The sequence below is a fragment of the Narcine bancroftii genome, chromosome 9 (genome assembly GCF_036971445.1).
Source record: "Narcine bancroftii isolate sNarBan1 chromosome 9, sNarBan1.hap1, whole genome shotgun sequence".
Classification (NCBI taxonomy): domain Eukaryota; kingdom Metazoa; phylum Chordata; class Chondrichthyes; order Torpediniformes; family Narcinidae; genus Narcine; species Narcine bancroftii.
The window spans coordinates 34,861,808-34,874,838 of record NC_091477.1 but is presented as its reverse complement, the minus strand read 5'-3'; the positions used below and the strand labels follow the sequence as shown (position 1 = coordinate 34,874,838).

General features: G+C 42.5%; 1 protein-coding gene across 1 annotated transcript in view; it reads left to right on the top strand.

Annotated features, from left to right (window-relative positions):
• pde6a (phosphodiesterase 6A, cGMP-specific, rod, alpha) overlaps nucleotides 1–13,031 on the top strand; it is a 50,011-nt gene that overhangs the window by 21,880 nt on the left and 15,100 nt on the right. The window contains exons 13-15 of the mRNA XM_069898773.1: nucleotides 170–277; nucleotides 11,580–11,689; nucleotides 11,777–11,864. Of these exons, the coding sequence (XP_069754874.1) occupies nucleotides 170–277; nucleotides 11,580–11,689; nucleotides 11,777–11,864 (306 nt within the window). The remainder of the gene's footprint in view (nucleotides 1–169; nucleotides 278–11,579; nucleotides 11,690–11,776; nucleotides 11,865–13,031) is intronic.

The following is a 13,031-nucleotide window of genomic DNA, read 5'->3' as shown; positions in this document are numbered from 1 at the left end:
AATTGGTCTTGCCAATAAAGTTCAGATCCCCAAACATTAATGAATGAAAATAAATGTAGTTTGGAGAGTTGGAAAATAAATCAAGTAATACGAGTTTGAACATCAACTCATCCCCAAACCACGATATAATTAAGAACATAATATTGACACAATCTCTGCCATGTTACAGGTCTTAGTTCGTTTTATGTATTCGCTGAGTAAAGGATACAGAAAGATCACCTACCACAACTGGCGGCATGGGTTCAACGTCGGACACACTATGTTTGCATTGCTCATGGCAAGTATTTACCTTGTTTTTCCATTGAAAAGTCAGTTTCTGTATATTCCATCTAACATGAGTTAAACTGCTGTATAGAAATGTGCAATATTGGGGTGCAGTGTATTATAGACACTGTTTTGACTGAACATGATGTATCTCTACTCAGTAGAGAACAATCTTCTAGATATTCAAGATAAGAATCAGCTTGCAAAGCCTCACAGAATGGACACTGGATGTTTTTATCCAGTCTTTATCCTACTGAACAAGTATCTGGGAAGGCCATGACATATGAGTGGGCAGTGAGGGGCTTAAGCAGAAACTTGTTTTCCCTAAATTCCACCTTTTAATAACATTGGTGAGTCAGGTATTAGCAGAGTGAATGTCTTTTTGAAACGGGTGGCTTTTTTAAAAAAAAATTAAAAAAATTTTTCACACTATGAACTATACTAACCAAAATACACACTAACATTTCCCTTTTGAATATACACAGTGTCATTTTCTCCCCTTTTTCCCCCTTCCCTTCCCTCTCTCCTTCACCTCCTCTCCCCACCCACTCAACGTTCAACCTATATGATACATTAAACCCATTAAACAATGTCATCACACAATGAAAATAAACAAGAAATTTGTGTCTTCTACTTTTACATACTGGGTCAGTTCATTTCGTCTTCTCCTCCTTCTGTCATTTTAGGCGGTGGAGGTCCCCAGTAGGACTTCTCTGTTGTGTTCCATGTATGGTTCCCAAATTTGTTCGAATACTGTGATGTTATTTCTTAAATTATATGTTATTTTTTTTCCAATGGAATACATTTATTCATTTCTATGCACCATTGCTGTATTCTCAGGCTATTTTCTAATTTCCAGGTTGACATAATACATTTTTTTGCTATAGCTAAGGCTATCATAATAAATCTTTTTTATGCTCCATCCAAATCGAGTCCAAGTTCTTTACTTCTTATATTACTTAGAAGAAAGATCTCTGGATTTTTTGGTATGTTGCTTTTTGTGATTTTATTTAATACCTGGTTTAGATCTTCCCAAAACCTTTCCACTTTCTCACATGCCCAAATTGCATGTACTGTTGTTCCCGTTTCCTTCTTACAGCGAAAACATCTGTCTGATACTGTTGGGTCCCATTTATTTAACTTTTGGGGTGTGGTGTATAGCCTGTGTAACCAATTATATTGTATCATGCGTAACCTCGTGATTATTGTATTTCTCAACGTTCCAGAGCATAGCTTTTCCCATGTTTCATTCTTTATCTTTATGTTTAGATCTTGTTCCCATTTTTGTTTGGGTTTACAGCTTGTTTCCTCATTTTCTTTCTCTTGCAGTTTGATGTACATGTTTGTTATAAATCTTTTAATTATCATTGTGTCTGTAATCACATATTCAAAATTGCTTCCTTCTGGTAACCTCAGTCTCCTTCCCAATTTGTCCTTCAAGTAGGTTTTCAGTTGGTGGTATGCAAACATTGTACCATGAGTTATACCATATTTGTTCAAAAGATAATAATTTATTTCCCAAAAAAACAATTTGTGGCTTCTTAATGTGATTAATTGAATAGGAATGAAGAAATCCCAAAAAAGAATGTGAACGTGTGCAGACATGCAGAATACTTTGGTTAAATTTAATTACATGGTAGACAATTTTAACAACAGGAAATCAGGTAAAAGACAATGCAAGTATGTCTGGGCGACTGAGTTGTTTGGGACTAGTTTTGTTGTTCACTTACTTATTTTTAACCTAGTATCATTGTTTAACTTTTTTTAAATCTCAGATCTTCTGCTGCTGAAGTCCTTACCCATACCTTAATAATTCAAATCTTGTCTTGTCAAATTCCCCATATCCCATCTATCGTAATCAAAGTTCAAGTTCAATTTTATTGTCAGAATGCATACATGACATTGCATACAACCCTGACATTCTTTTTCCTGCGGGCCAGGCAAAATTTCCACTGAGTGGTCATGTAAACCAGCCATTCTCAACCTATTTTTGGCTACGGCCCTCTTCTGTTCAAAGTTTAACAGCCCCCTGCCCTGTGAAGCAGCCACTTCTTCCGTACTTCTCTTCTACTGACTACATATCATAAACAATATTTTTGTGCCCAGAAGTTAAAAGAAAACAAGGCTTTTACTCTAAGTGTAAAAAATGAAGCTTGTGATTCCAGAACAAATGGATAAATAAGGAATCATTCTGATTGAACATGTAGGAAAGAAGAAAACATGGACAGACATATTACCAAAACAAAAAGATTCTTAGAGCACTACGGTTTCTACACATTGAGTCATTGCATAAACTCAAGGATTAAAGAACTTTAAAAAATTTGTATAACATTTTAGTGAGATCCTTGAGCTTGATATTTTTGATGTCAGGCTCCAAATTGGATAGTGATATTTGAAGGCCCCCTCTTGTTGTGACATCAAGTCAGTTCCTGGATTTTGTCAAGGGAACTACCTTGCTGAATCCACATTCAATGAATTATATTGAGTGAAAGGAAATCTATTTAGCAGATTGCTCTTAATCCCAAAATCTTTTTTTTTTAATTGATTGAACATAATGTGTGCCATATGACTCCGAAAATCAATGCATGTCTCTTGAATTTCTGAGGGTTGTTCCTCAAATGGATTTAATATCTAATAGGGATATTGAACTTTAACAGGCCATTTAATCTTTCCTGACGATCTGTGCATATTTGCTTTAGGAGTTTGACATAAACAGTAATGTTTTCATCCTTCAGTGCCAGTTCAAATTTGGAAATCGTAAAACCTCCTGACATTTAATATTGCTCCAAGACATTGAGCCTTTTAAGGAAATAATGGCTTCCTTACTATCAACAAGGCAATTTTGTTTTCCATGTAAGTGTGGTGCACTGTTAGACAGAATCAGACACACACAAGGTGAAGACTGTACAACAGGCTTTAATCCACAGACTTCCACAGAGCCAGGCTGGCTGTGGCTGCAGCAACTCAGTGTGAGGCCTCGGGAGGCCGGCGCAGGCTTATATCCCGGAGGGTGATTGACACCCGACCGGGTGGGGCTTGATCCATTCAGGCCGACTGATTGGCCAGGTGTTGTCCTGTCCCCTTACACTCCTGCAGGTACAGAAGTTTCCCCCTGCAGTAGGCCGGCGGTGTACCACTACAGTAAGGTCTTATACAATAAATTGAGTTTGTCAAAATATAAAAATATAAATATATAAATATAAATATATATATATATATATATATATATATATATAAATAAAAATATAAATATAAATAAAAATATAAATATAAATATAAAAAATATGCACATTTGCATCAGTGAGTTTTTCTCTGTGCCCATTTTGAGAAAGAAAGGAAACAATCATGCCCCAGATTGCAACAAAAAAGAGAAGAAAATTTCCTTTGGACAGCCACCTTACCTCAGTGTGCAGTAGTAGCATCCAGAAAAGTTTGTCATTTTTTTCAAGTAACTGCCAGAATAGAAAGTCTTGAAGTGGATATGATTTTAAAAAGTTACACTCCAAATGACAATTGTAAGTGAAGCATTTAAATGTCCTCCTAAGTTTTAGCCATTAAGAACTCCCTATGAATGGCGTAATGAACTACAAAGACACCTATGCCATCAGATTCAGCTCCAATCTGTCACCAAGTTTACAGATGATGCAACAGTAGTTGGCCTCATCAGAAACAACACTATAGAGAAGAAATGGAAAATTTTGTGACATGGTGCAAGATTTACAATCTGAGTCTCAACATGGACAAGACAAAGTAGATGATCGTGGAATTCGGGAGGACCAGGAACAACTACCCTCCACTACACATCAATAACTTTGAAGTTGTGTAATGGTATGGACTGTGTGTGCTAATTGGGTCGGGCTGGCCCACCCCCTGATGACACTCTCACCTGGACTCCTACCCTGGAACCCAGGCCATAAAGGTTGGGCCACCTCTCCCTTCCCTGCACTTCCCCAATTTGGATCCGGGCCAGCTTGAGTCTTCTGTACAATAAAGCCTATCGTTCCCTTCAGTCTTTGTCACTGTGATTATTGGGGCAACTGGTAGTGCCCAATAATTTATTGTACAGAAATTTTTAATGTCTCCGGTAATGGAGAAGTTGCTGCACCCCGATTGGCTAGAGGTGGATCCCCAAGGCTTGGGTGCATCTGAACTCTTCGAGTAGTGGGTCAATTGCTTCAACAATTTCCTGGAGGCCACTGCTGGAGTGGTCAATTCGGATGAGAAGAGGCTGAAAGTCCTACAGGCAAGAGTCGGATAGAGGGCTTTCCAGGCCGTCAGAAGCTGCACGACCTACACAGATGCAATGGCTGAGCTACGGGTGCTATACAAGCCCAAGATCAACGAAGTCCACTTCTGTTACCTCCTGGCGTTCAGAAAACAGCAGCCTGGTGAGTGGGTAGAAGAGTTCATTCGAACCCTGATCACAATGGGAAAAGACTGTTTGGGGAACCCCACTGTCCCTCCATGTATGTGGGACCTGGTCTGGGACGCTTGCATGTTGGGATTGAGGTCAGATTATATCTGACAATGTCTCCTCGAGGAGGACCAACTCCCACTGAAATGGGCGATCCAACTGGCCAGGATCTTAGACTCGGCCCAGCACCACACAGAGTCGATTGTGGGCAGAAGCGAGCTACCCAGAACATGCTGCCATGAGGACCACCATCCTGGGAGTCAGCGTCAGGGACGGCCAACCCGACTGCAGCTGCATTAGCATCGGGATCATCAACGTGTAACTTCTGTGGCAGGCAAGACATCCGCGACGTCTCTGCTCCACAAAAGGAGCTACTTGCTCGGGCTGCAGGAAAAAGGGCCTCTACCAGCATATTTGCAGGTCCAGAGCCTCCTCTCAGAGCAGCGCGGCACGTATGGCCAAAGAGCTTAAGGCGAGTGCTATTTTACCCGATCCCGCCACCACCCTCTGTGCAGCGGCAACCCTCACCAGCGGCATCACTTCTGCCCCCGACGTCACTTCTGCCTTCTTCACCGGCGATGGCAGCATGATCAACATGGAGGCCGCCATCTTGGTCATCAGGCCTCCCCACCGATGACGAGGACGACGTACCCTTCCTGGCATCGATCATCTTGGACCAAGCCAGCCTTCACCCGATCACGAACTCCATGATATAGATCGAGGTGAATGGGCACAAATGGACCTGCCTCTTTGATAGTGGCAGTACCGAAAGTTTTATCCATCCCGAGGTGGCCTGTAGACTCTCGATACCTATTTGGCCGATGACCGGGTCCATGTCAATGGTGGCGAAAGACCAGTGGACTTGTATCCAGGGGTACTGTGTGGCGTATCTGATGGTGGATGGGGGGGGGTGGTATGGAATGTTATAATGATTTCTTGTTGTTGGTCATGCCCCAGCTCTCTACGCCAATCCTCCTGGGCCTTGACTTCCAGTCAGTTCAGGAGCGTGACGATGGGAACCTCCGCTCACTGTTTCCAATCTGCAGCTTATGACCCCCCCTCCCACATTTGAGCACCCAGCCTCCGGCACCAACCTGCAACCCCACCACCCTGCGGGTGGCCCCCCTCACTATTCGCGAACCAAGAGGAGGCGCTATAGCACTGAGGATATGGTGTTCATCCGGGCCGAGGTTTACTGACTCTTGGCAGAGGGGATCATAGCCCCTATTTCCAGTCCCTGGAGGGCGCAGGTCCTCGTAGTCAAGGGGGCAAGCAAGCCCCGGATGGTGATTGATTATAGCCAAACCATCAACCTCTTCACCCAGTTGGATGCGTACCCTCTACCCCAGATAGCCAACTTGGTCAATAAGGTCGCACAATACAGTCATTGACCTCAAGTCGGCCTATCATCAACTCCCCCATCGCCCGAGCAACCGGCTCTACATGGGCTTTTAGGCCGATGGCAGACTTTTTCACTTCCTGCGGGTGCATTTCGGTGTTACGGTGTCTTTGTGGAGGAGCACAAGCTGACGGTGGCATTCCCATATCTTAACAATTTCACCATTTGCGGCAATGACCAGCAGGACCACGACGCAAACCACGCAAGGTTCTTACGTACAGCCAAGTCTCTCAACTTGACGAACAATAAGGACAAGTGTGTGTTCAACACAGTCTCTCTGGCCCTTCTCAGTTGTGTGGTGGCACATGATGTCATTGCCCTGGACCCCAACCGCATGAGACCCCTTATGGAGGTCCCAGTCCCAAAAACCCTAAAGGCGCTGAAAAGGTGCCTGGGCTGTTTTCCTATTGTGCACAATGGGTGCCCAATTACACCGATAAAGCCCACCACCTGATTAAGTCCACAACTTTCCTGTTATAGCCGAAAGCCCAAGCTGCATTCTTCCAGATTCGAGGCGACATCGCAAAGGCCACAATGCCTGCTGTGGATGAGTCTATCCCATTTCAGGTGGAAAGCGATGCCTCCGATTTCACACTGGCTGCCACTCTTAACCAGACAGGAAGGCCAGTAGCTTTTTTCTCCTGCACCCTGCACGGTCCTGAGGTACGTCATTCCTCGGTCGAGAAGGAGGCCCAAGCGATCGATGAGGCGGTACATCACTGGTGACATTATCTGGCCGGTAAACGTTTTACCTTGCTGACAGACCAGAGGGCCATGGCCTTTATGTTTAATACTAAACAGCGGGGTAAAATCAAGAATGACAAGATTCTTGGGTGGAGGATCAAGCTCTCCACCTATAATTACAACATCTTGTACTGACCAGGTAATCTCAACCATACCCCAGATGCCCTATCCCAGTGGATGTGTGTCAGCACGCATCTTGACCATCTCCAGACCCTTCATGACAGTCTGTGCCACCCCAGAGACACAAGGTTATACCACTTCATCAAGACTCAGAACCTTGAGGCAGTTGAGGACATCCAGTCCATGACCAGATGCTGCCAGATCTGCACTGAATTTAAGCCGCAGTTCTATCGGCCCAAGAAGGCACAACTTATCAAGGCCACATGCCCTCTTGAATGGCTCAGTGTCGATTTCAAGGGCCCCGACCCACTACAAATAGGAATGCGTACTTCCTGACAGTGGTAGACAAATTCTCCAAGTTCCCCTTTGGTATTCCCTGCTCGGATATTACCTCAGCGATGGTAATTAAGGCGCTGCGCAGTATCTTCACCCTGTTTGGGTACCCCGAGTACATCCACAGCAATCGGGCGACCTCGTTCATGTGTGAGGAACTGCAACTGTACTTCTTGGCCAGAGGCATAGCCTCTCGCAGGACCACCAGCTATAACCCCAGGGGTAATGGCCAGATGGAAAGGGAAAACACCACCTTCTGGAAGGCGGTGCTCCTGGCCCTAAGGTCCAAAAACATGCCGGTGTCCCACTGGCAGGACGTTTTGCCTGAAGTGCTCCATGCCATCCAATTGCTCCTGTGCACCGCGACTAACACCACCCCACATGAAAGTTTGTTTGTTTTCCTTAGGAGATCGGCAAATGGTGCCTCCATTCCTCCTTCGTTGGCATCCCCAGGGCCGGTCCTGCTACGGAGACACGCGAGGGGCCATAAGACAGATCCGCTGGTGGAAGCGGTATACCTCATACACGACAACCTGCAATACACATTTGTGAGGTATCCCGATGGCCACGAGGACACCTATCCGAGACCTGGCGAGGGCCGGGGATCCCAAAACAGCCCATCCCACGGAGCAGAGCACCCCACACGGGAGCGCAATACTGGAGGTCGAGCCACCCGGCTCCCCTCTCCAGGAGTCGGTCCTCTAGGAGGCATCAAATCCCCCTTCCTCCTGGAGCCCTCAAGCATCACCCCAACCCAAACTGTTCCCTGCCCTGCCCCCCACCAGGGACCGCTTCCCCTCCCAAACAGCAGAGCTCGGACACGCCTGCCCGCCAGCGGTCCCACAGAAGGAGGAAGTTGCCGGTGCAGCTAAACCTCCAGCAAAACATTTTTTTTTTCTTTCTCTCTCCCCTCTCGTTGTGTAAAAATTGAGGGGGGGCAGCGGGGTTCTGTTTAAAAAGACGGGGAGAATGTAATGGTATGGATTGTGTGTGCTAATTGGCTTGGGCTGGCCCAACCCCTGATGACACTCTCACCTGGACTCTTCCCCGGGACCCAGGCCATAAAGGTCGGGCCACATCTCCCTTCCCTGCACTTCCCCAATTTGGATCCGGGCCAGCTTTAGTCTTCTGTACAATAAAGCCTATCGTTCCCCTCAGTCTTTGTCCTTGTGATTATTGGGGCAACTGGTAGTGCCCAACAAGTTGAGAGAGTAGAGAGCAACAAATTTCTTGGAGGAAGAATAAGCGCTGACATGCTTTCCTCATGATGACATGCTGGGTCCAGGAAAGGTCTTCCTAGATAGTAGCTCCCAGGAATTTAAATTTTCTCACCCTCTTCACCGCTGATCTCTCAGTGATCACTGGATTGAACTCCTCTGGTTTTCCCTTAGTAAAGTTTACAATTATCTCCTTGGTTTTGGTGACATTGAGTGAGAAGTTATTGTTAGAACATTGTTCAGCCAAGTTTTCAATTCCCCCCCCACCCCGATGCTTACTCATTGCCCCTTTTAATTCAGTCCACTAGTGTGGTATCATCAGCCAATTTGTAAATTGTGTTGCTGTCATACCAAGTCACATAGTTACAGGTGCCAAACAAGTAGAGCAGGGGGCTAAATATGCCACTCTGTTATGGTCTGTGCTGATGGAGATTGTAAAGATGTTCTTGCCGATCCATGCTGATTGGGGTCTCTGGTAACGAAATCTAGGATTCAATTACACAATGAGGTATTGAAGTCCAAGTCTTAGAGTTTGCTGATCTGTTTTGAGGGAACATTTGTGTTGAATTCTGAGCTGTGGTCAATAAAGGTCATCCTGATGTATGCATCTTTGCTGTCCAGATGTTCCAGGGTTTTGTGTAGCACCATTGGGATGGCATCTACTGTAGACCTGTTGCTGCAGTAGGAGAATAGGAAACGATCTATGTCACCATTCAGACACGAGCTGATATGCCTCAACAACAGCCTTTCAAAGCACATCATGTGGATGTGAGTGCCACTGGTTGGTAGTTGTTTAGGCAGGTTATCACATTCTTCTTGGGCATCAGTATAATTGATGCCTCTTTGAAACAGGTGGATACCACACCTTGTTGAAATATGATGTTGAAGATATCCATGAAAACTTCAGCCAGTTGGTCAGCAAAGGTTTTCATTTCTTCGCCAGGTACTCCACCTGACTGGATACTTTCCTTGGATTCACTCTCCTGAAGGCAGCTTGTACATCATCTTTGGATATTTACAGTATCCTTCTGGTGTCCAAAACACAGTTGCCTGTTTCCTGACTCTCATTATGTCTTGTGTGTCCATCCTCCCTCTTGCAGTAATATCTTGATATTAATACATGTAGTCTCTAATTTGTTTTCAAATCCCTCTTGTTCCTGTTTATCAAATTTATTCAAAACCTCCAGTTAAATGTATTTTCCAAGGCTTTGGATCACATGTGAGGCCTATATTAGATTCATATTAAATTTGCCTTCTCTCAGGAAATTTATATCACATATCTCTGAAACAAATAGAATCTAAATACAGACAACCCTGTGACGCAATCTCTGAATAAAGGCAAAATTCGCAAATCATTCAAAAATTTGAAATTTGGAGTAAAATTTATTCTCATGGAATTAATGTGAAAACAGTAATTAATTCAACACATAAACCTATTTTGATTTGGCTTTGCCTTTCGAAAAATGGTGATACTGTATGTATTCTAGAAATGCAACTCACCTGATTCGTGTTGGATTGGGGGGGGAGGGGTACCTGTAGTAACAAAAAGACATTTTTTAACATATAAGACAGTGGTTCTCAACCTTTTAATTCCACTCACATGCCATCTTAATAATCCTTCACTATCTACAGATCTTGGGTGCTCTGTGGTTTGTAAGGATAACTTAAATTGGCATGTGAGTGGAAAAAATAAGGTTGAGAACCATTGATCTAAGTGGAACCAATTGGCATTAGTTGCATTAACAAACTGCTTAATCATATTTATTAAGGTTTGGTAAGGTTTGTATGCATCCATTGAGTCTTGCCATCCTGATGTTGACAGTCTTTCCAGCAGAGGAAAATATCATGCATACAAAAGTCAAACTGATCTACTCCCTAATAATGTTATTTTTCCACCAGCAATGCAATTGCCAGATAATTCTGAACATTAGTGAAATGAAACTCGTTGCCTTAAGTTCTAATTTAAAATTTGTGCTTATTTTTTTTGCATTTTGGATTACATTTTTATTCATTTTAATTTGTTTCATAAATGTCAACTTTCATTTTGCTGTTGTTTGGTTGGCAAGGAATCAAAATTTATATTCAGTTGTCAGAACAAATTGGCCAAAATTGCCTGGAAAATCGAGTTCAGGGAGCACACTGTCAGAACTGTACGGATCATCAAATAATCTGCCAAGCACCTGGGGGTTTAAATCATCACCAATTGCTGAACAATTTGTCATTTGCCAAAAAAAATTCTGAAAATCCCTTTAGATTTCAAAATACTACAGTAAAAATGAAATAGACTTGCAATAAAAAGATAGAGTTGAAGCTCCAGCCAAGTAGAAAGATGTTCATGTTAAAATGAATATTCCAACACTGTTTCTGAAATTCTTTGTTATAAAGTTTGAGGTTCAAATTTATTGTCAAAATACATATATGACATCACATACAATCCTAGGATTCTTTTTCCTGCAGGCCAGGCAGAATTTCTACTTACCCATTGTGCAAAAAAGATACACATACAAAAGTGAAAGATACAAACAAAGAGATCTAAACAAACTGACTGTGCAATAATGAAAGTAAATATTCAATAATAAACAATGCGCAAAGTATGAGACCTTAAATGAGTCTCTATTAAGTTTGTTGTTTAAGAGTCTGATGGTGGAGGGGTAGCAACTGTTCCTGAACCTGGTGGTTTGACTTTTGTGGCACCTAGACCTCTTCCCTGATGGCAGTTTCGGGAACAGAGTTGGTGATGGGTGATAATTACTGCTGCTGAATGGGAATCAATAATCCTAGACTTTCATTTACTCATGCCATAAATGTTTCATATTTTATACTGACAATTTGGATGTGCCGAACCTTTTCTTTCCCTTTCACTCTTGATGATCAGTCTTTCATTCTGTTTGTAAGTTGACTCCTGTCATCCTGTTATTCAATTCATGTCAGTTCTTCATGAAGGCTTCAAATGCCCTTTAGCAGTTTTCATTTCCACACTAGCATCATAAACAATTTTAGGGTGATGATAAAATGCTAATGGGCACATTAAGATATGTCCCACTGCAGCAAATTATGCACCATTAACCTTGCTTTATGATCTTTTTAGACTGGAAATCTGAAATCCTATTACACAGATCTGGAAGCATTTGCCATGGTGACAGCTGCATTTTGCCATGATATTGATCACAGAGGAACAAACAATCTATATCAAATGAAGTAGGTAACCACTACCAAAGGCTCATCATGTGGTATTGGATTTCTCATTGGGGAACACTTGTTAATTGCTTTGTATTAATTCAATAGGTCACAGGATCCATTGGCAAAACTTCATGGGACATCAATTATGGAGCGACATCACTTGGAGCTCAGTAAAACCCTGCTCCAAGATGAGGTAGGTCATAAGTGCTGTAATTCACAGTCTTACCAGGAAAACAGAAGAGATAATAGCAAGGACTTCAAAGAGGTGTGGTCACCTGGTGGTAGTAACACGTAAATTTAACCAATTTAAATTAACACACTTATATTAACATTAGAAAATATGAAATATAAATGAAATCAGGGTATAAAATTACATTTCCCTGCATTCGATGAAGTCCCTTCTCATTCTCCTGAACTCCAAGGAGTACAGTCCGAGAGCCATCAAACATTCCTCATGTGTAAATTCCTTCATCCCAGGAATTATTCTTTGGAATGTTATCATAACTCTCTCTGATGCCAGCACCTCCTTAAACAAGGAGGTGCATTAGACCCATCTCCCTCGACACCTTTCCCTTCCAAGTGTCTCTCAAAATGCTATTAAATATTATAGTTGTATCTACTCTAAATGCAGCTCGCAAATTGTACCTGCTTTCAGTGAATTGTTCATGTTGGTCTCTGTAGAGCAATCAAGTTAGTTACATTCCTCTGTTCTGAACATGCAAGCACATACAAATTTATTTTCCTCAACTCTTCAAAGTTGAAGGCGGTGTAGCTGAAAATGATTCTGAAAACCAAGCCTTGACAAGTGACACAGTGGGAGAACGCCTAGCAAACTGTGATCAGAATGTCCAGGTTTAATGAAGTCGATGAAAAGGAAATAGATCACCTGTTCTGCTAGCCTTTGTTTTATGCAATCGATTGGCACCTTAAGAAATAAAATAGGAAAACAGAAATAGGCCATTTGGCCTCTTAAGAAATTTTGAAACTTTGATATTTAAGTCTGAGAAGAGAAATAATTCATAACATTTTATTTTTCAAATGAGATTAAATTGCAAACAAAAAATATTGTGCAGTGCAGTCTAATTTCTAGGTTTATGACTTTTGCAAGGCTGATGTTATTACTCTCTTTTGCCATTCTGGATGTTAGAACAGTCTGAGGGAGAATAATGGAATGATTCAGTTTGGGAATGAAAATACCAAGGATAACATTGACCTTGGATGAGCATTGTGGGACTAACTACCGGCAATTGAATTTGCTGCCTATTTTACATCTATCCAATTTTACTTTCCACAATGTAAAATGACCTACAACAAGTTATAAGAAGGTTAGCCAATTGTTTATTGCATAGAAAGTGACAGA